The sequence below is a fragment of the Crinia signifera genome, chromosome 7 (genome assembly GCF_055691185.1).
Source record: "Crinia signifera chromosome 7, ASM5569118v1, whole genome shotgun sequence".
In the NCBI taxonomy this organism is placed as follows: Eukaryota; Metazoa; Chordata; class Amphibia; order Anura; family Myobatrachidae; genus Crinia; species Crinia signifera.
The window spans coordinates 85,231,501-85,259,003 of record NC_139223.1 but is presented as its reverse complement, the minus strand read 5'-3'; the positions used below and the strand labels follow the sequence as shown (position 1 = coordinate 85,259,003).

The 27,503-nt window shown below is 43.7% G+C and overlaps 1 protein-coding gene across 3 annotated transcripts in view; it reads right to left on the bottom strand.

Annotated features, from left to right (window-relative positions):
• The window catches only part of EEF2KMT (eukaryotic elongation factor 2 lysine methyltransferase), a 35,420-nt gene extending 8,374 nt beyond the window's left edge, over positions 1-27,046 (bottom strand). The window contains exons 1-7 of one of the 3 annotated variants that reach the window (XM_083153399.1): positions 26,752-27,046; positions 22,385-22,531; positions 15,716-15,772; positions 14,337-14,417; positions 13,305-13,406; positions 9,603-9,736; positions 2,326-2,627 (exon numbers count right to left, since the gene is read on the bottom strand). In XM_083153399.1, the coding sequence (XP_083009525.1) occupies positions 2,326-2,627; positions 9,603-9,736; positions 13,305-13,406; positions 14,337-14,417; positions 15,716-15,772; positions 22,385-22,468 (760 nt within the window). In that variant the 5' untranslated portion in view covers positions 22,469-22,531; positions 26,752-27,046. Of the gene's footprint in view, positions 1-2,325; positions 2,628-9,602; positions 9,737-13,304; positions 13,407-14,336; positions 14,418-15,715; positions 15,773-22,384; positions 22,532-24,334; positions 24,533-24,867; positions 25,060-26,751 lie in introns of those variants that run through there. The other 2 variants (XM_083153401.1, XM_083153400.1) reach the window with 2 other exon arrangements.
• Between the last annotated feature and the right edge of the window lie 457 nt (positions 27,047-27,503).

The window sequence follows — 27,503 nt, the reverse complement described above, 5'->3', positions numbered from 1 at the left end:
TCTACAATTTCCATGTCGACCTTTTGACCCTGTCAACCTATTTACTGTCTATCTAATAATCCATACCCCTTCTTATACCCTGCCCGGTCTAATCATAGCACAAGCAGGTCAAGAGTTTGATAAGAAGTTCAGATGACCTATCTGGGTTCCTGTACACAATGGGGTGTATAGGATCAGATTACCAGCAGCTCCATAGATAAAATAATTACTACTTACTCTAGCCTACTCACCCTAATCAATGGGTTTCTTTATATTAAATAACACCCTAGCCTAGACTTATTCTGTCACACCAGACATTCAAAGTTTTGTTTTCTGGATATCTTACATGTGCTGTTACCAGTTGCCCTACAAGATCTGTCCCTGGCTCTTCAGATTTTACAATCTGCTCCTTTTGAACCTTTGAAGTTGGTGGATGTTAAGTGGCTTATGTGGAAAACCATCTTCTTGCTTACAGTTAAGGCCCCCATACACTAGCCGATTTTGGTCCGATTTCGGTCAGATCAGTCGGATCTGGCCGAAATAGGCCCAAAATCGGCTAGTTTTGATGTCCCCTCAGATCCGATGCGCGGTCCCGTGCGCATCGGATCTGCGTCGGGTGGTCAGACCTGCTGCACGTCCGACCACCCGACTTGGGACCTAGTGGGGCGGCGCGGCGATGGAGGGAGCAGGGGGGGCTGGGGACGCTGCGGGGGACACAGGCGGCATAGAGCCGGGAGCTGTCAGTACTGAATAAAAAAAAAAAGCCCATACAATGAATGGGCGGCCTGTGATTGGCTGAGCGCTCTCTCAGCCAGTCAGCAATTGGCTGAGAGAGCGCTCAGCCAATCACAGGCTGCCCATTCATTGTATAGGCTTTTTTTTCTAGCACTGACAGCTCCTGGCTCCCTCTGCCCGGCTCTATGCCGCCTGTGTCCCCCGCAGCGTCCCCAGCCCCCCCTGCTCCCACCAGCAGCCCTGCTCTGTAGCCCCCCCCCCTGCTCCCCGGGTTTTTTACATGTGATAAATCGAGATGATTTATCACATGTAAAAAATGGCACATCAAGTGCCAATCTAATCAAGCTCCCCCGGGGAGCAGCCGGGGAAGCTCAGGGGGAAGTCGGGGGCGACTTGTCCTAAGTCGCCCTAGTGTATGGGGGCCTTTACCTCCACTCATTGGTTTCTGACTTGAGCACCTTGTCTTATTTTTCATTCAGAACGGCGGTACTGGGGACTCACTTGAGCTATCTTCCTAAGGTAGTCTCTTAATTCTGCATTAACCATGAGATTGTGTTGCTGGCTTGCACCGGTTTTGATTCTTCTCCCTAGTTAGCCTCCTGGATGTGGTGTGGGATCTCTGGATATATGTGGAAAAGACTAAAGATGTCCATAAATAAAATTCTCTTTTTTGTCATTTATGATTTTCACAAGCAGGCTGGCAGGTGTCATAATAGACTTTGGCCATGTAACTTCACTTGCTATGGGCAACATCCCATCTTCAATAGAACTCCCATTTTAGTAAGTTTACCCATAAACTTTAAGCCTAGGCTAGTAGTTGAAAAATCACATTGATGGAGGGGCTGAAAGAATGTGTTGTACCCGTTGTAATTTCTTTACCAGCACAAGGGTTTGCCGGCCATGGTGTGCGCCATTATAACAGGGGAACAGCCGAAGCTGTACCCAAGACCCATCCTAGTCTTAAAGGGGTTATCTAGATTATGTCAACATGCCCCATGTGACCACATTTTGACATTGTTTTTATGTTGAGATTCAGCTTTTGTGATAAGTCTACCATTAATTTTGAATTTTCACAAAGTAAACCTTTTATATGGTAACATTCTGTCCATGTCAACATTTCCAAGTGTTCAAATTTATAAATGTTGATGGTGACAATTAAAACTTTTTTTTTTTTATGTCAAATTGGAAAACCACCACTTAGCAAATCTGGTGGTTCATACAAATTTAATGAAGGGGGGAATCTGGACTTTTTTGGGGTTCAAAAGTGTTTTACATCTGTTTTAACCATAATAAATAATATGTAAAACCACCATTTAGCCTCTGACAACAGGGTAAAAATGAAGTCCATTTAGAGCAAATGTTATAGCAGGCTGGCACTCTTTTTGAAAATGTCCACGTACATGTATAATGTCCACTCATCTCATTCAAATAATCCTCTATAGCAAATTAAATCTTGTTTTGCACATACAGTAGGTGTACAAAAAACCTCAACATTTTCACACAGGTCGAAAGTTGTGGGTCTGACTCTCTGCAGATCCTACACTTTCTACATTCATAAATATAGTGAGTGTGCAGATTGAGTAAAGAATATTTAGGATATTATTACATTACCTGTTGCAATTACCACATCAGATTCAAGATGCGAAAGTTGTCCTTCCGTAACAGACTCCCAGTCAAGCTCAATTACTGATAGATGAACTGCGCTGTCATTCTTCGCATGTTCACTTTCTTTTACGCAGTTCAACAGATTACCAAGATCTTCGCCCAGCACAAAGCCATTCAACAGGATATTTTCCTTGAGTTGCTGAAGTACTTTATGGTGATAGTCACTGAATGTGTATTTCTTTGGAAAACAGCTCTTACAAATGACCAATCCAGTTAATCCAATTCCACTTCCAAGCTCTAAAATTGTTCTGAAAACATAATTTCTGAAGTTAAAAAGGTTATATTTATATTGTACATTATAAAATTAGATACATATGATATATATATGCAGAGAAGAAATCTGCGACACTCCAGGGGACTTAATAAGCAATGAAAGTTTATGTAGCGCTAACAAGCCATCCTTATTGATTACTTGTGGGACTCCACAGTGCCAGGAAGTCAGTTACAAATAATACAAAACACAAATCATACATATACCCCTTTATTGGGTATCCGGACTCATGATAGATTGCTGCGCTTGCCACACTATATAAAATCAACTCCATGCCGACATGGATAGTGGGGGTATGAGTGTACTAACTATAGTGGGCACCCAACTAACATATAAGTACCGTTTTTTCTTTAAAAAAAAAAAAAAACTTGAGCCAACATGTACTGACAGGTGGTATTTCATGTCCTACCTTCCAGTACGGAATGGAGGGAGTGTGCCGAGCACAGCAAGGCACCCCATGCCCAAAGCATGGTGAGCTTAGTGAGGGGATGATATTCAATTTTAAGGATATATTCAATGTTAAGTCATGAGTGTCGGGCTGGCCCAAGAGCCATGACCCTGTCCCGTTCTTGGTCTGCTCGACCGAGATTTTGCAGACGGGACTCAATGTCCCACCTGCCGCGGGTCCAAAATGGGGTGTGGCCGTGAGAAGCGGCCGGGAATCGTCGAGTTGTGCCCGGGAGCTTGTCAATTCCTGGCCGTTCTCAGTCGAATGAGCCTGACTCAGGAAGCACCTGAGTAATAGGTTATGCTTAAAATCTGCTGATTGCTTGTGTATTCAGAACCCGACTCAAAGGAGTCCAAGGTACAGGCTCTGACCTGGGATTGAACTTTGTCCGAAAACCTGGGATGGACCTGGGTTTTTCGGTGCAACAGATTAAGATCCTGATTCGGACCTGATCGCTGATCTGCAACTTTGCGATTAGTGTAAAACTAGTAGAGAATATTGAGAATATTTCACAATCTGGTATCTTGTCACACATCAACACAATTCACTCACCATCAAATGATTTTCACAGTCTGTGTAAATGTGAGTAAATCTGACCATTCCACAACTTCCCCAACAGGAGGATTGAACTCAGTGCTGACATCACCCACCCACATAACGCAAGACGTGCACTTTTTCTGCTACTCCTTGAAAACAGCAGGTTACCACATCCAAAATCCAAATTCCTATCCTTCTAATTGCAAGAACGCTAAGATCAGAAATTGTTGTCATTATATGAGCTCGCACATGTGCGCTACGATCCGTACGCCTGTGCACTCATTCGATAAACTAATGGATTGTGAATTTGTACAACAATGAAAGACTGAATCAGGCCTTATGTACAGACAAGCATGAAAAAGTAAACATAACTTGAGACAGCATATGGAGGGGGCCCTAATGAGTATACAGCGTACTGTAATTTCCAGTTTATACAATGTTGGTAATAAGTTTCAAAAATATAATAAAAAAATAATAAATTAAATATATGCATATAAAAAAAACACTGAATCCAAATATCAATTAGGAACGTTTGGCCGCAGCTTTAATTGTGCACTGGATTGAACTGTAAATTAAAACTTCCTAATAAGCCCCATCCCTATCCAGTAAAGGAGTCAAAAGAACAGAATGCGGACCAGATGGAAATACAATCGTAACAACTCATCCTAACTGAGGGTTAAAATCCTGCAATAATTTAGTGCAGTAAAGAGCCACTGTGCTGACTTTGGAAAATGTGTCTCTGCAAGACCGATGTATGTAATGAATTAAATTAATCCAAGATTTAAGAACACATACTGTAGTAGTTAAATACTTTCACTGTTCTATGGTTTCTTTATCCACCACCTAAACATTTATGACTACCCTTTCCATCTAAATGGACATTATTTAAAAAAATATTGTGTAGACTGTATTGTGATGACAGTTGACATTCAAATTGTAATGTCCATTTAAATGTACAAAAATACTGTGGAAATGTTCCTGACAGATTCTAGCTTAAATATCAAATTAGAATGAATTGCAATGTTTTGGTGCACTAGCTACAATGTACTAAAAACAAAAATTACCTAAGTATATTTTTTAGGGTTAATCTGGACTGCCTGGCTATAGTTATCACTGGGATACACTGTTAACATGCAATGTGTAATAATGGGTTAATGCAGGTGGTAGCTGTACATGGGAGGTCACACTTCTTTTCAAGAAGACCTAAAGCAGCCCATACACGTTCCGATGCGGGCGTGCGTTGTGGGCTGCAATAGCAGGGATTACATTGCATCGCATGTGCATGCGTTGTGCATGCAATGCGATGCAATTTGATGAAACCTAAGTACAAAAAGTATGTGCAAGCACATACTTTTTGTACTGTGCGATGAGGTGCGCGCACCTCAAAGCACACATCGGCTCAGCACGCTTAGCAGCGTGTATGGGCAGCATTAGAACTTATTCACTATGGCAATGACTTATTTAGAGAGGTGAATGCAGCAGTGATTGATATACTGTAGCATATGGTCAGAACGAATGAAGACAACTAATATCACTGCGAGTGCTGTAGTTGGCTGCAATCTTCTGGGCTTATACTGTCAATCAATTTAATTAATTAAATTGGTGTTACAGCTATATATTATGTAAAGTTTGGACAGCTGTCCCTTATTGTAAGAAATCCTTACATACAAGACCATTTTCCTTCTCTTAAGGTAATTTATTCAGTATTTTCATATTGTAAGCACTGTGTCTTGTAAAGATCTGTATTTAATGATTATACTTTGTACACTGTAGTTTAATGTATTTTTAGGATTTTGTTGTTATATGCAGGCTGAGTCTCCCATATCCAAAATGATTTGGACCAGAAGTATTTTGGATTTTTACATATTTAATTCAAATATCTGCATACCATAATGAGGTATCGTGGGGATGGAACCCAGGTGTAAACTAAATGAGTTTAGTTGTGTTTCGTGTACAATTTATACACTCAGCCTGAAGATAATTTTAAACAATATATTTTAATAATTGTGTAAACATTGAACCATCACAAAGCAAAGGTGTTACTATCTGTCGCACTTAAAGAACATTCTGAATATTTTTTATATCAAATTTATGGCTATGGAATACTAAACCTGTATGTGTTTTCAAATATACAAATTATTGATATTATTGCGCATTCAGATGTTTTGTTAATATTTGTATTTAGTTTATATTAGTAGTTTTAGCTTTCGTGGCTTTTAAAACACAAATATGAATTGGGGGGTGATTCAGGTTGGCTCGCAAAGCACATTTATTTGCTTATGGACAAAACCATGAGAGTTAGATTTGGGTGGGCTGTGTACTTCAAACTGATATCTATAGTGCAGTGTAAAAATAAAGCAGTCAGTATTTACCCTGCACAGAAACAAAATAATTCACCCGAATCTAACTCTCTCTGCACATGTTACATCTGCCCCACCTGCAGAGCACATGGTTTTGTACATTAACAAACCAAATGTGCAATGTCAATGAACAGAAAAATCTAATTCAATGCAATATTTGTTGTGAGCACCCTTTGCCTTCAAAACAGCATCAGTTCTTCTAGGTACACTTGAACACTGGTTTTGAAGGAACTTGGCAGGGAGGATGTTCCAAACATCTTGGAGAACTATTTGCAGATCAGCTGTAGATGTAGGCTTGCTCAAATCATTCTGTCACTTCATGTCAGAGCCGGCCCAAGGCATGGGCAAACTAGGCAAATGCCTAGGGCATTTGGAATGCCTGGGAGCACCAGCAGCTTCTGCTGATTAAAATGATATGCAGCATGCCTATATTCTCTGTGTGAGTGGCTGTACCTGCATATGGAATGCTATGTTACAGTGATTTCCATGAATACACAATTTCATATGCAGATACAGCCTGTATCTGCATATGTAATAGTGTATTCATAGAACTACAGATGGAGCAGCTCTCATCCTGGCAGGGGATGGCACTGGCGTCGCCAACCGCCATCGCCATGGTGAGATGGGGACGCGCGCGCACGAGAGGCGCTTCCGACGGCGCTTCTATCCGTTCCCCCGGAGACTGAGACGCGCCTGCGCGTGAGACGCACGCGCGTCTCAGTATATTCGCTGGCGAGGCTGCTGGCGGGTCGCCAGAGGGGACGTCCTGGCGACCCGCCAGCAAGGATGAGACCTACTCCATCTGTAACTGTAACATACTGTAGCATTCCATATGCAGGTACAGCCACAGTCGCACACAGCATATAGGCATGCCGCATATCATTTTAAGCTCCTTGTGTGTCCTGGTCGCATAACAATGCAAATGAGATGAATTTTCAGCAAAAAAAGGCACCCAACGTTAGCAGAACTGGCCATAAGCTGCATGGCCTATTGAGGCAAGATGTATGAGGAAACATCTGTATCCAAGCCGAGGCAGGTTGGTTGTGCAATAGTGTTCGGCATATGTGTAAGGGGCATTATGTGTGTCATGTATAAAAGGGCATTAATAATGTGTAATGGGCAATATGTGTGTCATTATGTGTATGAAGGGCATTAATAAATGTTGGCATATGTGTAAGGGGCATTATGTTTACAAGGACATTAATAATGTGTCATGTTTAAGGGGCATTACTGTGTGGTATTATCAGGGGTGCTGAGAGAAAGGGGTAGGGGGTACAAATTACCCAGGCCAAAGTCTGATGGAAGGGCCCAGTGGGGGCCCCGGGCCCCCTCCCCTTAAGTGACAGCAGCAGCTGCAGCTCTTCTCCTCTGCCAGCAAACACTGCTTTGTGCTGGGTCGCAGTGTGGACATGGAGGTGCTTAAAATACATTATTTTCTCAGGATATTTTTCTAAGGGTATAATGTGAGGAGTAATGTATATAAGGTAAAGTGGTACTACTGTGCGATGTAATATGAATAAGGGACACCATCGCATGATATAATGTGAATAAAGTTGCACTACTGTGTGGCATAATTTGAATTGGGGGTGCTATTGTGTGGCCATGCCCCTTCCCAGCAAGAAAGGTTTCTATTAAAATATTGTGGGTAGGAGCACCAAAATGATGACTGCTATGATGATGGTTGATGGTGCTGGGAAAGGGGAGCAGGGCCAGAGGCGGAACTAGTGGCGGTGCTAGGGGGCACCAGCCAAAATCTTGCCTAGGACGTCATTTAGGCTAGGGACGGCTCTGCTTCATGTAATCCTAAACATACTCAATGATGATGTGATCATGGCTGTTTGGGGGTCTTCTCATCACTCCCTGGACTCCTTGTCCGTTCTTAATGACTTGGCTGTAAAATGCAGAATACATTTGGAGCTAACTAAATGCCTCCCTGATGGTACAGGTTGAGTATCCCGTATCCAAAATGCTCGGGACCAGTAGAATTTTGGATAACGGATTATTCCGTATTTCGGAATATTTTAATATTTCAATGATGTATTTTGAAGTATCTTGCATTTATGCTGTATAAACACATAATATACACACAAATATATTTTAATTGTTCAAAAAACAAGGTTTCAAAACGTGAAACAAAATGTGTGTACTATCTCAGCACTGAATTTGAATGCCAAGCAATCATTGTCTTGCACATATATAGTGCCAGTTACATATCATGTCCCCAGTGATGCTGTTACATATGTCCCCAGTGAGTTTTTAGCAAAAAAAAATTTTTTTTTCACTTTCTGGAATGTCCGTATTTCGGAATTATTCGGATACGGGATACTCGACCTGTATTACCTGATGGATAAATACCTTCATGTCAACATTAAGGTCCCCATTAATCCTGCCAAAATCCACAACACCAATGCTGAAATGCAACCCCAAAACTTTCAAGGAACCACCACCATGCTTCACTGTTGCCTGCAGACACTCATCATACTGCTCTCTAGCCCTTCAACAAACTGCTATCTGTTACTGACAAAGATTTAAAATGTTGACTTTTCTGCACCCGTTACTATATTTTCATGCATCGTTGAGTCCACTGTGCCTTGTTCCCACACCGAAAGTATGGCTTTTTGGAGTGCAATTCTACCATGAAGACCACTTCTGGCCAGACTTATCCAAATATTATGGTACAGATGAAGGTATAAGGACCCTTGGCGCACAGAATTGGTAAGAAAAATTATTTAATGCATACAAGATGACAAGATAAAAAACATGTATTTAAAATTCACACATAAAAACACACAATGGGTTAATATAAACCCATGGAATTTGGGAATAAAATACAGGAAAAGCTGAATGGTAAGCAAATTCGTGATCAGAAATAAAAGTATCACATCAATGTCCAAATGGAATAAAACAGGAGGAACAGGATGACGTATTACCCAGACTGGGTGGTGGAGCCAGAGGTGGTAGGTGCGGAGTGTCTCTGGACTGTAACACACCCTGCAAGGCTCTAAAGTGTAGGCTGGGTAAGGTCCTGATCCATGATAGATGCAAAGCAGTCAGGGCTGCACATGACGTCAGCCGCCCGCCCTGTCTTCGGCCGGAGGCCAGCAAATATAAGTTAGTCTCCACTGACTTATATTTGCGAGCCCAGGAGAAATCATTGGATGGTCGGCGACTATCCAATGATTTCTCCAGCATAGGGCACATGTGAGTGGATGTGTCTTCATGACACATCCCCTTGCATAGTTGCGAGAGGATATGGTGGCCGTTCGCCAGGGCTGCTGGGCGGCGCAACAACTGAATGAGGGCCTATGTTCACAGTAAGTATGCCAACATGACAATGCTGGCTTCAAGATTCCGACACATTTTTAATGCTACTTACAGCATGTTACCCATGTGGGTTTTAAGATGCCAGTAAGGCATGTCACAGGTGAAATGCTTTAAAAAAATAAATAAAAATTAAACCATGGACCTGGACCTGATTTACAGTTGTACTCTATCACACAATTGCAGAAACCATTGAGTTTGCGTACAAGTCTGAAATGGCTCATAGGTGGTGTCAACATATTCTACCCAATCCCCCATAACTGTAAATGATACCTGAACATATTACCGATTTTTGAAGATGTCAATATTTTCAATTGCCCATTCGGCTAAGAAAAGAGCAGCTCCCCAGGTCACTAAACCGGTAGTCCCTTCTGAGATTATTGCAATATTTTCACATAATGTTACAGAGTCCCCTGATGGCTAAAAAAAAATAAAAAAATTACTGTTACATAATGTCCATATTCAGTCCCTAAACAAAAGTAATACATTGGCAATAGCAAAATCTAAAAAATATATATATATTTGTTTTATTTATATCATTAATTTACAATGCTTTTAATAATATGTATAATTGCCATCTGCAGTGGATTGTTAAAAATGTGTTTCATCCTCATTCATGGTAAACACTAGTTGAAAAAAGAAACATAACTGAACAATCCTTTTCCTTTAAGTCATTAACACAACCTAGCAAGCTTGATTAATTAGACTGCAATGCAGCCATCTCGTTATGTTTCTGGAAGGGAAGCAGCCAAGCGATTCAATGTTTAAGTTATAAAACATTTTTGGCTTCCACAGCAGTTCACTTAAATGCATTGCTTTAAACACCAATAATTTATAAAATAACAAAATAAATGTTAATGTTAACACTACCTGCAATCCATAAATAAATTTAACACAAATGTGTTATAACCTTCCATTAATAAAATAGTGTCTGATCTTTACTTAGTAGCAATACAGAGTAATAAAAAAGGGGTTAATTTACAGTATGAGCTTCACTACCTCTGCCAATGGATTAGGGTGTGTATAAGCTAAAACAGTAAAAGTAGCTCAGCACTCCTAATCGGAATATTGCCATAAAAGCTAAAGTGCCGTTTGTTAAATATATATATATATATATATATATATATATATATATAGTCCGATACCAGAATGTATCCATACAAAAAAATACAATAAAGGATTACATATTTACAGACTCAAACCAATAAAGGTGCCTGTCCAACACCACCGACTGAAATATGAATATATATTAGTCCAATGCACAATAATACGAGGGTGGATCAATAAGTACCTGTGTTAAGAATGAAGATTTTTCTCCTTTCACGGCAATACACTTTTCCCAACGTCCCTGCCATTTCTTTAAACCCTCTAAAAAATATGATTTGTCAAACTCACGTAGGTTTCTATCTCGACAATGACCTCCTCGTCTGAGCTGAATTTTTCCCAATTTTTTCCAGGTTAGGTAACAGAAAGAAGACACAGGGAGCCAAGTCGGGCGAGTACGGTGGATGCGGCAACAATTCATAGCGTAATTCATGCAATTTGGCCGTAACAATTCTGGATGAGGGAGCTGGTGCATTGTCGTGGGGGAATAGAAAAAAACGAACCTATGAATCAATCTGAAATTTGGTATGGCGTGGTTTGAAAAATGGTAGTACCTGATAGCAATACCAACTTTTCACCACTTGTCTTCAAAACAAAGGTACTTATTGATCCAACCTCATATATACACACCTACATATATAAAAAGGATGTAGTTAATATACAACAGTTGGGATCCTGGTGGTCAGGACGCCAACGCCAAGATCCAGACTGACGATATTACCGCCAGCCCGAATCCTGATGCATAGGGTCTATTCCCCTTATGAGGGTCCACATCCCCCATAGAGGGAGAATGAATAGAACCTTGTGGCGAGTGAAGTGAGCCACCGTGCCCCCAGCATGGTGAGTGCAGCAAGCCCACAAGGATCCTCATTGCACTCCCTCGCTGCCGGCATTCCGGTGGCCAGGATCCCGACTGTCGGGAAATCATACTGAACCCATATAAAATGTCTGTAGTAAGCACCTCTCCCAAATACAATAAAACTCCAATAATGCAGCTGCCCTCTGGTATAAACAATTCCAAAGGATGGTCAGAAAACTTGAATATCAAGCATTTAGGGTGTACCCGGACAAAAATATGCAGCCACCACTTGCTGCAAATATTACAAACATACACACACACACACAGATAGTCCTAGAGATATATTTATGGAACTAAAGTGAGAATTTATAGAATTTAGTGATCATTTTAGGATCAGGGCAGCATGAATGCGGCGGGACAGCCCCACGGACATCACCAAAGTGGGTGGGCCCAGTTGCCGTCGCTATCAAAGTGGGCGGCCTGGATGCCACCTTCACTTTTGGAGGTATGCCTAGCAGCTACGGAGGTGTTGGGCTACCCTTGAGCACTCTGGTACATGTTAATAGATGCTGTGCGCAAGCAGGGCCGGCGCTACCCACTCAGCAGCTCCTGCAAAGCAGGGAGGCGCCATGCTGAAAAGGTGCTGTCTCCCTCCCTGCTCTGCTAAAGCTGCCTCAGCCCTCACTGTCACTGCCTCCTGCACACCGCCCTCAGCGCCTGTCTGACAGCGAACGGGTGGCAGTATAAAGAGATGATCCCGGCACTGCAAGTGCACACAGCCTGTACACCACCCGCAGTGCCTGTCTGACAGCGGGCGGCAGCATAAAGATTTGCTCCGTGCGCCGCGAGTGCACACAGCCTGCATGCCGCCCGCAGTGCCTGTCTGACAACGGGGGCGGCAGTATGGACAGGCTGAGCATCTCCCTGCACTGTGCACACACTATCCTCCTCCTGTGACCTGCCCCCTCTTCCTCACGGACACTTGCGCTGAGGCATGGAGTGCTGTCTGTGAATACCTGGATGACATGTCATGTCCGGATCCGCCCCCTACCCATTGCTCCCTGTGCCTGTCAGCTGTCATTCAAATAACGAACAGGCAGCAACGCCGCCTCCCCTTTCTTCCCTCTTCTCAGAGTGCTGTGCCAGTGCCACTGCCAGTCCTCAACACTCCGCCCCCTCTATCTCCTCCCCTCTTTTTCCATCTCCTCCTCTCCCCTCCTTTCTCCCTCATTCACAAGAGGGGTGCAATAGCGTCCTCAGCGTCCTGCCTACACAGATAGAAGAAGAGGGACTTCACAAGAGTTACACAGCAAAAGAACAGTGAGTCTCTTATTATACATGTTTATAACAAATTTTTTAATAATTGTAGATTTTTTTGTATATTAATTTAGACACTTTTTAAATAATGGGCTGGGTTATGTGCCTAAAGGTGGCCATACATGCTGTAATAGCAGCATGCGATGCGATGTGCACTCCTGCGGGCATCGCACAGTACAAAAAGTATGTGCTGCACATACTTTTTGTACTGCTTTCGGATCGCATCACACACTCATTGCATGCATGCCGTACGATGCGATCTAGCCCATAATGTATGCGATTCTCGCACCATGTATGGGCACCTTTAGTGCCTGCAACATTTTGCGGACACAGCACTGAAATGTGTATACATACATGTACATGCACCCGAGATCCTCCATAGGATCGCATGTTGCAAACACTCCCACAATCGGGCTGCAGCTTGTTGCAATGGGTATGTGAAAGGGCGCAAAATGTATGGTTTGCAGGAGGGCGCCGGACACCCTAGCACCGGCCCTGTGCGCAAGCACTCAGGTGCCTGCGGGAAAAAGACGGGCCGGCTTTCATCTGTTCCATCTTAACTGTTGCTACCAGAGCATTTAGGACTCTATTGAGTGACTATAGAGCCCTGTATTTATACATTAGTTGTAAAGTGTAATGGGTAGAAAATGCTGGTGTTCTATAAATATGGGTTAATAAATATAAAGTATTTCTTTCAAATTATTGGGTATCACTATCTACTATTTATTTTCCATTATTATTCACTGTATGATAAAAGTAACTACTTACTAAACAGTAACTCTTGTAGCACACTGTAGTGTCTTCCGAGTTTAGCACTTCAGCCAGTGCACTATATAAATCATCCAGAGGTTCTGCTCCTGTACACTCATGCTGCAGAGAACAGGGTGAAGAATTACTGCCTGAAGTAGCATCTCCTATAATAAGATACTTCTGGTATGCATTATGCAGAAATTACAGCTTTATATATATTTAACAGAAGCAATGTGGTTGGATGCACACTGAGAAATGTACTTCTGTTATACATAATGAATGTGTATAAAAGAGCATACATAATTAGTCATAAATCTAGCTTGCAGATGAAGAAGACAATTTAAAAGACAATTAAATTCCAAAATATTCATATATCAAACAAAACTAAATTGGTCTTATACTGACTTTTCAATGCAGTGTTTTTAGAAAATAAAGTTCAGTTATTCCCCCCCTCACATTACAAATATCTGAATCTATCCTCTTTTCATTTTTTATAGATTATTCTATCAGATGCAGCCACATACACGTCTGAGTTATTGGTGCTTGCGTGTCTGTGACTTTATGCAAATATTGCGCCAAAGTCTACTCATAATAAACATCTGTACATCCAAAAGTGCAAATACAGTCAGCTGCCGCAAACGCTAAAAATAAGGGGTGAGATTTAATAGGATGAGAGATTTAGAAAGTGAGAGATTTGGTAAGAAATCTCCAGTTTTTTTTAAAGTGGCAATCAATTACACTGCAAAACCAGTTTGATTTTGGCGGTGGTAGTTAGCGGCGGGCGGCAGAAATTGATGTGCATACATATCGCACCGATGCGGTTGAAATTAAAGGATTGTATGCAATATGGCCCTAGTGTATGGGCACCATTATACTTTGCTTTATGACAAAGAAGAGAATAAGTCTGATAACGAGCAGACACTAGTGCCAGCAGCTGAAAGTTTACTAGTTGTTTGTTACACACTACAGATCTACTAGCATGCCATTAATGAATGCACTGAAAAACATTTAAAAAAAAATATTTCTTTTTACTTTTGCTTAAATTACCACCTTTTTTATTAACTCAGACAAGAATAATCTTCTGTATTGCAATGATGCAGGGTGCTTTCGGGCCAAAGGATGATTAATGGTCTGCAAACAAATAAGTAAGAATTAAGAGTTACACATTCCAAAAATATACATTATCAGATGTGAACCATGAAGGAAAAAATACACTGTTCAGTATAACCCTGACTTTCCACAGCATCTCTAGTACAAAACTCATCATTTTCTCCGCTACTGACAGCTGCAGGTCTTTCCATATACAGGTTGAGTATCCCTTATCCGAAATGCTCGGGACCACGAGCATTCCGGATAAGGGAAAATTCCGTTTTTTGGAATATATATTTTTTTTGCCATACTTACCTGCCCCTGGTGGGTCCCCGATGGTCCCTCGGCGTCCATGGAGTCCTCCGGTGTCCACCAGCACCGTCTCCGGCGTCTCCAGCGGTCCCAGGAGTGCTTTGCGCAAGTTCCCAGGCGCGCCGGTGACATCACCGCATACTCACGCAAAGCACTCCTGGGACCGCTGGAGACGCCGGAGAGGATGCTGAAGGCCTGCCGTGGACGCCGGAGGACTTGGTAAGTAATAAAAGAGGGTTAGGAAAAAAAAAAAAAAAAAACCCGACCTGTACTGACAATATCCCGATCGGACCGGATACAGTGCCATAATAAATTGCACCCCTTTCCTGATTTCTACTATTTGCATATGTCACACTTGTTTCAGTTCTTCAAAGGAATACAATATTAAACAAAGACAACCTGAGTAAATACAAAAATAGGATTTTTGATACTCACCATTTCTCTAAAGGATACTGGATAACATGGGGTGTAAAGAGTCAGTGTTTGCAAATACGCGCTATAGTGTGTATTTTACCCGAAAATACATAGTAAGGAGTCAGGTTTTTTTTAGAATCACCGTGTCCGCAAGCTACTACATAATGTACATCTCCATGGCCCGGCTGAAGACTCTCCCTGGTTGCACTGCCTCCACCCACCCACTACATCTATTGCAGGCGGCACACAGTCTTTCCTTGGGGGGGGGGGGGTCATGGCCATGAGGGGACTGTGCAAAATCTACATACACTGGGGGCTGGAGACAGCAGCTGCTGTCATTATAGTACTGTAATATGCTGCGATTGTCAACACTGTGCATATGTATAACTGTTTCTGAGTGAGTGCACACAGTCCCTCTTCTAGCTCTGCCCGACTTATGATGATCCCAGGCTGCAACCTGAGTCACAGTAATGTGATCGCAAGTGCAGCAAAGACGGGTCAGAAACCTCCTTCTACATTTGCAAAGCTGCTTGTGATTTTACAAATCTGTCTACTGATGTATCAGGCCCCATGTGTACAGTCAGTAGGGGTTAAAAATTCAGAGATGTTTTTACCTTTTCTAAAATGGCCAAAACAAAGGACGGCTGCAGCATCAGCAGTTGTTCCAGTTCCTGAAGAAAGAAAAATGTAAACATGATTAAAGAACCAGAGAACCAAGGCCAATGTGCAATGAATGTCTCCTCCTCTCTCCGGCAGTGCGGCGGAGTAGGCTCTGGCACCATTTCAGTGTCTGCTGTCCATGAGTAGGTCTCAGGAAACAAGGGGCTGGTGCCATGGTCCAAATGGTTTTTCTACTGAGCAAATCTCAAGGAAAATAATTGCAGCATCACTTGGTGTTTTGTGCAGTGTTGCCACAGCAGGACTCTAGGGAGGTAAGTATAAAACATGGTTGCTGGTGTGGGGCCCCCTAGACCAAGGGACATGTGTGCAGTGCATAGACACACCACTGCAGCAAACATTCACTCCTACCTATCTATGAGCTTATAGCGATTACATCAGATTGTTGGTTTGGATTGTTCAACTATCAATTTCTGATCAGGTAGGACCTGACGAAGCCACCGATTGCTTATTAGGCGGAGAAACGCGTAATTTGTGCCCTGGCATTATCCAGTCACCACCTAATATACCACTGGATCCTGAACTTTTGCTGCACTGCTAACCAATACCTGCGGAATGCTGATGATAAGGCATATGCATTAATATCTTTACCAGAGGAGAAATGTTCCCATTAGCAGTGATTACAAAGAGGAATGTGCAGAGAAAGACTGTGTTAAGTGAGCACAAAAAGTGGACACATAAAAGTGGGACTGTGTAGTCTAATAGTAATTGTTTGCACCATCATTATAGCATCTGTCCTCAAAAAAGACAGGACAATTATAAAGTTCACCTTAGGCCTCATAGGAACATCTATATATGGACTGTATAGGGTACTGTATTTTATTGTCATATTACAGTATGACATATTATTTATGTGACTTATTGAGTGCACTCTGGAATATATTCAATATTTTTAAATAAAAACTATATTACTTAATGGTGGTTTGTTTGACATCTGATACAGCAGCACCTCTGAGACTCACAATCCTATGACTGTTACTTGATAAATCTTGTTGTTTTTAAGACAAAGAGTTGTAGAATATCTCAAAACCAGCAATTTACAGGATCCAAAACAGCATGGGTTTACTGGGGGAAGATCATGTCAAACAAATCTTAATTACTTTTTTGACTGGGTGACTAAAGTAATAGATCAAGGTGGGGCTGTAGATGTAGCTTATCTAGACTTTAGTAAGGCTTTTTACTGACACTGTCCCACATCGCAGACTGTTAAATAAACTTGAACGCTTGGGATTGGATTCTAAGTTAGTTGAATGGATAAGAGCGTGGTTGCAGGACAGAAAACAGAGTTGTAGTAAAAGGAGTACAGTCAAAGGAGGGAAAGGTTACAAGTGGAGTACCCCAGGGATCTGTACTTGGACCGGTGCTTTTTAATATCTTTATTGGTGATATTGCAAATGGAATGAAGGGTAAAATGTGCCTTTTTGCAGATGACACAAAGGTATGCAACAGGGTACACACACCAGGAGGGGTAAAACAAATAATTGATGATCTAGGTAGATTAGAGGAATGGTCAAGAGCATGGCAACTACAGTTTAATGCCAAAAAAATGCAAAATCATGCACTTGGGTCTCAAAAATCTAAAGACTAAATATAGTATAAATGGCACTATAATGGAAACTACTGAGGAAGAAAGGGATCTAGGGGTCACTATTTCAGGGGACTTAAAAGCAGGTAGGCAATATAACAAAGAAATGAAGAAGGCAATTCAGATGCTTGGTTGCATAGGGAGTGATATCAGCAGTAGAAAGAAAGAAAGAAGTAATAATGCCACTGTCTAGGTCATTGGTACGACCTCATCTAGAGTACTGTGTTCAGTTCTGGAGGCCATATCTCCAGAAGGATATAAATACATTAGAGTCTGTACAAAGAAGGGCAACTAAAATGGTGCATGGCCTACATCACAAAACATACCAGGAAAGACTAAAAGATCTTAATATGTATAGTTTAGACCAGAGAAGGGAAAGGGGGGACATGATAGCAACTTTCAAATATAGCAAGGTTTTTAACAAGGTACAGGTGGGAGACATTCTTCACAGGAAGAGGGGCAGCAGAACACGAGGACATGCACTGAAACTAGAGGGAGGAAGATTCAGGGGAAATGTGAGGAAGAATTAATTCACAGAAAGAGTAGTAGATAAGTGGAATAGCCTACCATCAGAGGTGGTAGACGCAAATACAGTAGTACAATTTAAACATGCTTGGGATAGGCATATTGATATCCTTACAAAAAAATAAGGATCAAATATGGTTTGAGGTAACATGTTTAAAAAAGGGGCAGACTAGATGGGCCAAGTGGTTCTTATCTGCCGTCAAATTCTATGTTTCTATTAGAGGCTCATAATTCCTGTGTGTTAGAGGCTGCAGCTGCATCTGATTCTTATTCACATATTGAGAAAGTTTTAAAGAATTGTTTTGCGATCATCACTGCGACCAGCCCTTTTAGTGTGACCTTGTGTCTCAAAATTTGTCTCCTCTCTACCAAAACCTAGACCAGTGGCGTAACTAGCGTGAGGCAACCCCCGCGGCCGCTTGGGGGAGCGGGGGCAGCGGGGGCGCCTGCACCCTCATACCCCACGGTGCAGTGCAGGGACTGGGTCGGGACGCGCTGTCAGTCAGCGGCGCCGGCAGCAGGAACTCTCTCTCTCTCCCCTCTGACGGCAGCTAAGCTCCGAGTGTCATAGAGACAGGCTGCCGCTGGCTGCAGATAGAGGGAGCTAGTGTGCAGATCCTCTAAGCTCCAGCCTCCGGCGTGTCCTGTCCTGTACGAGAGAAGGCCTGCCCTGTGGAATCTTGTGTCCAGCAGCTGAGTAAGTACAGTACTAGGTAGTGGTACACTTTGCTGAAGTTTGAGGGAGTGGGGGAGGACTCGGAGGTGGTATGTTTGTGTGTATATGCTGTGTGTGTGCTTGTATGCATGTGTGTATGTATTCTATGTGTGTATGTGACTGTGTACATGCTGTGCTTATGTATTCTGTGTGTATGTTTGCTATGTGTGTTTTCTGTACATGCTGTGTATCTTTTTTGTGTGTATGCTATGTGTTTGAAGTTATGCTGTGCTTGTGTGTGTGTGTGTGTGTGTATCTGATGTGTGTGTGTGTATCTATGTTATGTTGGTGTCTGTACATGGTGTGTGTGAATGCCCCTGCTCTCCCCTCAGACCATTTGCACTACTAGCAGTAATGGAAGCTGAAGCTGCAGTCATACATATATTTACACAGCAGCTACAGTTAGTAAAGAGTAGACACATCAGAAACTGAGGTATGTAGTGGGAATAAAGGGGGGGGGGGGGGGGGGGACTTGTGTGCAGGGTGTGCATCATGTAAGGAGTGAATAAGATATTGTAGGTATAATGGCTAAGAGGGGTGGGAAATGGAATGTCATAAAATTCTGATGACAAGTGATTGGCAAGGAGGAAATGTGCTAACATTATGATGAAAAATGTGAATGGTGGGAGGTGGGGGCATGTTATTAAAAATATGGACAGGTAACACAAATATCATGAGAAGGGGGCATGTGAAGAAAAATTTGAATGGTGGGGGCAATTGAGGATAATTGTGATGGGCAGGGGAGACATGTGAAGAAAAATGTGGGAATAGGGAAATTAAATGAAAAATGTAGTAGTGGGCCGTGAAGGAAAATTGAATAGGCAGGGTGTGTGCATGGATGAGAAGTTGATGAGCATGCAAGACTTTCAATATATTTTGTAAGGTCTTTGGTACTTTCTACAGATGGGCAACGGAGCCTGCCTCCGGTCCCCGCCCCCGTCGCCCTCAAACCCCCCACCCCGAGCGTCCCCCTAACCCTGCCCATCTCCCTGAAGCGGAGAGGGACAGGGACATGCAGCGTCCCCGCCGAGAGACTGGGACGTGCACGCGTATGAAACGCACGCGCGTCCCAGTTCAGTGTAGCCCATCTGTATATCCATGCCTCTTTCCTTTCTTTACCTCTGCCACAATCTACATTTGTCCCTCTAGGCACCCCTCTCCCCACTCGTCCTTCCTCATCTGTACATCTGCTACCTCCTCATCCTCATGTGTGCCTGCACCTCCCCCATCCATGGCTGGTGGCTGCCATTAAAAGTGACCAACAGAAACAAGAATTATGGCAGGTAAGCACAATTTACATAACACACATGTTGTGTGTGTGTGTATATATATATATATATATATATATATATAATCACACACACACACATACGTGAGATGTGCCGTTACACATTGCGTCATATTGTGAAAGGGGGTCCTAAGGTAAGTCGCATATAGTGTAGGTGCACTATTTGGGGGGGGGGGGGGGGGGCAGAAAGTTTTTTGGCAGGGGGGAGCAAAATTTATAGTTACGCCACTGACCTAGACCCCTTACTGAACAAAATTTGTCTCATCTTTATGTCAGGCAAAGCAGGGCCAACTCCTAGCCAGGGCTTGGTCAGCCATTACACGTGGGCAGCAAGTGGAAGCAAGGCACTTCGCAGCATAGTACTAGTGTTCAGTCGGCACTGCTCAGTGCATGCGCGCCATAATCCTGGAAATCCCGGGTTTGGCCTCCCTAGTCAGGACATGAAGCATCAGAGCTGCAGGCTGCTGTCCTGGAGTCCTGCAGCAATGTAACAGCAGCTGCTCTTTAGTCAGCAAGACCATTACCTCAATCTCTACCATCCTCTACTGGTCTGTTGAATGGACCAAGGACATGCAGTGGCAAGTGTCAGCTGTATCAATAGCTACTGGGCCGAAGATAGGCCAGGATGTTAGTGGAAAAACCATGTTTCTCTATCAGTCTCTGAATGAAGTTTGACACAGCCATGAAAGCAGATGACAGTGGTGACATTTTTAGTAAGGGGCACTTTAAATAAAAAAAATATCTTACAATTGAAACAGCAATTATCATAGGAATTGGTGACATAACTTTGGAAACATAATGGTTGTTCAAAACAGTATAACATGGTATATGATGGATTGTGAATGCAGGAAAAACCACACAAACCCTGTTAATTTGCATATATTGAGCCCAATATGTCCCCTATATCTGTATGCCCCACCCCGGTACTTTATTTTGGCGGCGCCCGATTTCAGCATCGTTCGATGAACGTATCGCATCGCATGCCATGTACCCGATGGCATGCGGTGCGATGCGACGCGATTTTGACCCCCTATACGATGAAAAATCGTATAAGCACCCTAAAGGGTACTTTTGAGCACCCTAATGGGTGCTTACAATGTTAAATGCACCCCCACGCCACCCCCCCACTATAAACGTGAACCCGAAGCGTGGCGAGCGCAGCGGTACGCGTCCTACGACCTTTTCATACCCCCACTATCCACGTCGGCGTGGAGTTGAGAATAGATTAGTGTGGCGAGCGCAGCGAGCCCCGCGAGGGGACGCGGATACCTTCACAGGTAAACGCGTCCCTTCGCGGGCTTCACAGGTATCCGCGTCCGCTTGCCACACAAATCTATTCTCAACTCCACGCCGACGTGGATAGTGGGGGTATGAAAAGGTCATAGGACACGTACCGCCGCCGCTCGCCACGCTTCGGGTTCACGTTTATAGTGGGGGGGTGGCGTGGGGGTGCATTTAACATTGTAAGCACCCATTAGGGTGCTTAACATTGTATAAGCACCCATTAGGGTGCTTATACAATGTTTAATCGCATCGCATCGTATGGCATTGTATGCCATGTACAATGGCATACAATTTGAAAATTGTATGCCATCGTACACTAACCAATGAAATCGCATCGCATACCATCGCATGCGTAATGGTATGCGATGGGCGCCGCCAAAATACACAAGTACCCCCAACCCCTAGCATAACTGGGTAGATCATACTTGCCTACAGATGTTGTGGGAGACATCCAAATTTGTAAGCAGTCCCCCACACCTTCAGAAGAATAGGCTGCCCTCCAGCATCCTGCCCACTTACCAAGGCTGAAGCAGGGCCAATATGATGTATTCCTAGGAAGATCAGGTCATATTGGCCGCACACCTTCACGAGTGACTCACAGCATTTCCCGTAAGGGAACAGGAACTAATGACGTGCAGTGGAGGGGCCTTGCCCCCATCTCCTGTCAGTGGGACGTTTCTTCTGGACTTCCCCGAGAGGAGAGAGCAGAAAAGTGTGGTCTAAAACGGACGTGCCAAACTTACGGCCTCCAACCCTTACTTTGGTAGCCCCCGCATTTACTATTGTAAAACTGGTTGAATACGGCAAACAGGGGAGCAGTATTGGAGGGTGGGTTAGAAGTCAATGCATAGATTTAATAGCATTCTACGATACACTACCCCATGCCACAGAGGCAAAGTACTACATGTCATGATTTACATAAGCCAGCAAAACACAGACATTGGGCCAAATGTAATAGGGTGAGATAGGTTCAGAAAGTGAGAGATTTTGGGAGAGTTTTCCCCCTTTTTAAAGCAGCAATCAATTACACTGCAAAACCAGGTTGATTTTGCAATGTAATTGATTGCTGCTTTAAAAAAACATGGGAAAACTCTCCCAAAATCTCTCACTTTCTGAAACTCTCACCCTATTACATTTGGCCCATTGTCTGCCATTGAAGCAAGTTACCTGTATAAAACAATAAAACAATGGAAAATAAGATTTCTCACCTTCCATGGTAAGGATCCAACACGCCTGCAGCATAGAAAGGAACACTGAAACGTGGCGCATAAAGCAGCCTGTGCAATGTCCATAATGGATTTAGGTCAGCAAAAGGAGAGGGCAGGAGAGCCAGAAGGTTCTTCTTCTGTCAGGCACTGTGTAGGCAGAGAAACATAAAAATTATGTAAATATTGCAATGTCTATAGCAATCACTACATAGACAATGATTTTAAAACCTTGTTTAATATTAAAAATATCTATTTAGTTTAAAAAGGGGAACATGTGACATGATGAATTTTACGTCAGGTATTTGCACTTGCCAAGATCTGCTGACAAATGGTGAATGCAGACGGGGCATCATTTTGCTAGATAATGACTTAAACTGGTCATACTATATATTGCACAATAGTGTCACAAAAGGAAAAAGGGCACAAGTAACTGCCTGACAAAATCAGGTCCTCTCCATACATTACATGATTATATATATAGCGCAGCATATTCTGTTGCGCTTTACAAAAGGAGACTGTGATACAACAAACAGGGTATTTATGCAGCTATTCTATACTCACAGCCTGAAGGTGGCTGAATGAGGCTCAGGTGGCAAAAGGCATTTTTGGAGACCAAATTAAATGACCTCTTCAGGCTGTGAATGGCCATCCCTCACCATACAGTGAGTGAATGGCCAGCTTTGCAGTATTTGTACTTTAAAGACAATTACTTTATGGCAGGGGTTCCCAACCCTAGAGTATCATATCACCCAGAGGCAGAACTCTGGGAGGCAATGGAGTCATCTGCCGCCGGGCTCCTGCTCCCAAGGGGGCACCTCTCCTCCCCCTGGAAGTTTAAATCAGTTATTTAAAAGCCAACGATATTGCTTCTGTGGCTGAGTTATCTAGCTATCTATCTATCTATCTAGATTTCTGAACAGAATTATATCTTTTATATAAGGTTATATAGGGTTGTGTGTGTGTGAGTGGGGGGGGAGGACACACCAAGATATATCTTGCCTCCGGGCAACTGGAGCGAACTTACGCCACTGATATCACCCCTAGCGCCCCCCCCTCCCCCCAAAAAAAGCAGAATAAATATAACATAAAGTAGGATGTGTTTAAATGCACACATTTAATTATAAAACATAAAATATATATTAGATAAATTGTATATCAATGATTAATATTTGATTTTAACTTTGTAATATTTTAGCACTGCTGGTTTGCACGATTACCATAAACTGAGTGTATGGCCAGCTTTACAGTACTTGTACCTCAAATACAACTCAATAAAACATCAGAACAAAAGGAAAACAATAATATTAGTAATAAAATCAGTTGTATTTATCAAGTTACCAACTTTGTACTTATATAGATGAATACATCTATCCGGATGTGGTTCGTTTTATCGAATGACATTAGGTCGAATGTCATTTGGTCGACCCCACTAGGTCGAATGTGTAAAAAGGTCGACATGGGTTTATGTCGAACTTCCGGCTATGTCAACAGCCATTAGGTCGACTGGGGTTAGGTCGAATTGCTCTTTTTGGGGTTTTTTTGGCCGAAATGTCAACAGTGTCGACATGGACACTGTTGACATAGTGAATCGGACCCTCGCATCGCTCGCGATGCTTCGGGCACGGTGGCTCGCTTCGCTCGCCACAGCTTTAATAACCTCCTCCACACCCTAGTGGATGGTAGGGCATGAACCACCGCCTGTCGGCACATGTCGGCACCAAAAAAAAAACAAAAAGAGCAATTCGACCTAACCCCAGTCGACCTAATGGCAGTCGACATAGTCGGAAGTTCGACATAAACCCATGTCGACCTTTTTACACATTCGACCTAGTGGGGTCGACCAAATGACATTCGACCTAATGTCATTCGATAAAACGACCGTATCCCATCTATCCTGTGGCCAGTCACACCTGCTACTACATTGCTGCAAAGCATATGCACCATGCATACCTACTCTCCTGGAAGGTGCGGGAGACTCCTGATATTTTGGGTAGTCCCCTGCATACCTGGAAGTCGGAGCTCCTGCTGCAAAACCACCAGCATCCTATTGAAGCAGGCAGAATTGGGAGACAACGGTTTGCAATACAGGTCTGAACTGAAAGTCTGGTCTAAAAAATGCTAATTCTCGCCATTAAGCCCTTTGCAAATTGTGAATCATGGGGGCAGGGAAAAAATATGTTACTACCGGACCCTGCCCCTTTAAACACCTGGATTCCTCCAGACAGGAACTTTCAAAAGTAGGTAAGCAAAGTATGAACATGTGGGGGATAAAGTCAATGTATAAGCTAGTTGCTGATGTGACTATTTATACCGGGCCGCAATTCGCACCCGCGATGTGTACACATTGCAAGATAGATGAATGTGGCAAAATCTGTATTTGTTTTAACAATACAACAAAATAGGAGACTACCTCATGGTTTATGGAGTAAGTGAAACCTACTCTTACTTAAATAATAGTACGAGCTCCATTTATCAATAATTACCTTTTAAGAACAATCTGAGCATGATATTAGCTGACACAACTGCATTGTGGCATATTATAATAGTGCTGGAATGTAACCAATACCACGTTGCTGAGATTTGTATAAAGTGAAGTGACCGCATCAGCAGTCTCTTAAGATGGACTTCCAGGGGGAATGCCTGTGATAGCTTTCACCAGGGACATGGGGAAGGGGAGATTACAGCTTCCCCGGTTGGTCTGGACCGGTCTGGTTTTTGCTACATGCCCAGACCACACAGGGAGGCTTTAGGCCGGTTTCACACACTCCGGTCGGACGGTGAAATCCTGCACGGCCAGGGAGCCGTGCAGCACACAGTGGATTATCATGGAGGGGATGGCCACAGCCCGGCAGCCGTCCCTTCCAGTGGCGGGATCCGGCTGCAACCGTGCGGCCGGGCCGTGGCCATCCTGTGTGAATGGACACAATAGTGTCCATTCACAACTAATGTGTGCGGCACGGCTCCCTGTCCGTGCGGGATTTCACCGTCCGGCAGGAGCCGGAGTGTATGAAACCAGCCTTATTATCTCCCTCTCCCGGGTGACAGCTGTCACGGGCAGCCCCCCAGACAGGACAACCCTGCACTGGACACTACAAGCTCCAGAATGCAGCGTTTGATGTCCAGCATTCCAGGGTCTTGTCCAGGTTCAGTTTTTTCTCATACCGGTTAGCAAGCTAGTAATGTGAGCGGAATCGGTACATCTGTCAGACCACACTTAGGGCTGTTTCACACAGTACGGTTCCTGCAGCACGGTGAAATCCCGTACGGTCAGGGAGCCGCGCCGCACTCAGAATTTTATAATGGCAGGGATGGCCACAGCCCGGCAGCCGTCCCTTCCAGTGGGGGGATCCGGCTGCAGCCGTGCGGCCGGGCCGTGGCCGTCCCGTGTGAATGGACACAATAGTGTCCATTCACAACTGCTGAGTGCGGCACGGCTCCCTGGCCGTACGGGATTTCACCGTGCGGCAGGAACCGTACTGTGTGAAACAGCCCTTAGGTCTACAGTCATTAGGTCGAACCCACTAGGTCGACTGGCAGGAAGGTCGACCTGACTTAAGGTCGACATGGGCCAAGGTCGACATGACTTAAGGTCGAATTTGCATAAAGGTCGACATGAGGAAGGTCGACTGGCCATAAGGTCGACATGGTTTTTCACCGTCTTTTGACCCGAATGTCGACACAGTCGACATGGACACAGTTGGCAATGAGAATCGGACCCTCGCATTGCTCGCTTCGCACGCAATGCTTCGGGCACGGTCGCTCGCTTCGCTTGCCGCAGCTTTAATAACCTCCTCCATGCCCTAGTGGATGGTAGGGCATGAAATACCGCCTGTCGGCACATGTCGGCTCAAAAAACAGTGAAAAACCCATGTCGACCTTATGACCAGTCGACCTTCCTCATGTCGACCTTTATGCAAATTCGACCTTAAGTCATGTCGACCTTGGCCCATTTCGACCTTAAGTCAGGTCAACCTTCCTGCCAGTCGACCTAGTGGAGTCGACCTAATGACTGTAGACCTAAGTTCATTCTATAGATGACCGCTTCCCATGTGAGCCTAGGGTGAGATGGGGTGCTGGCACTTCCACGTGCTTGCCACATCACTGCCAATAGGACCAGCCACTTGGTATTGTTAGTGCTACAATCTGTGCATTATTTATTACAGGATGTTTGTAACTATTGTGGGAATGAAACAGATTTGAAATGAAAATATCCGGTGTTATTAAAACCCTGTGAAAAAGTAAATAGCCGTTTTCCCTGTTGTGGGACTATAAGTCACAGCATGATTTGCCATTCAGAGTTTGGCAGGGCATGCTTCAAGCTCCAGCTGAGGCCTCAGGTTATCTCCCCCTACCCCGGAGAACCATACCTTACTGCAGTGACCCACCACCGAGCACAGTACACGGCCATTACAACAATGCTGCTCAGTGTCACACTCCAGCCGGCAGCAGCAGCACAACACAGTTACACAGCGGCAACAGAACGTATCCCGCACGCCGCCACGCCTCCTTCTTTAATAAAACAACCAATAAGCGCTGCTGTCTATTCAGGCTTCTCCGCCACAGAATCTAAGAATAGTTGCAATTGGTCTGTATGATGTGGCTCGTTACACGCCTAAAGTAAACTAAACTGATATAGCAGCGGCATGCCGGGTGGGGGCGTGTCCGGCTGCCGCGGGACGCCTCGATAGCTTAGGCGAGTAAAGGTGGCCATACACACACAGATTTATCTTCAGATCTGGCTGGTTGGAACAAAAACCTGGTTATGGATGAGAGCAAATGACTGTTGACCATTTGCTTGGAAATGCTGGAAAACTGACAAACTGTCACTCATCCATAACCATGTTTTTGTTCCAACCAGCCAGATCTGAAGATAAATCTTACTAGTGTATGGGCACCTTTAAAGGAGTAGGGAGTCGGGACCAGCCGGTAACAGGAAGTGAGAACTGTGCGTAATAGGGATCATGGACAACGGATTGCGATGTTTCGAAACCATCGATGTTTTTAATTTGAAGGTAGTGGTTTTATCATTCGATGGCCGCGGCATTGCGATGTTTGCCGAAATCGAATGGTAAACATTCATTAGGTGTTCTAAAAAATCGAACCTTATTACATTTCTCCT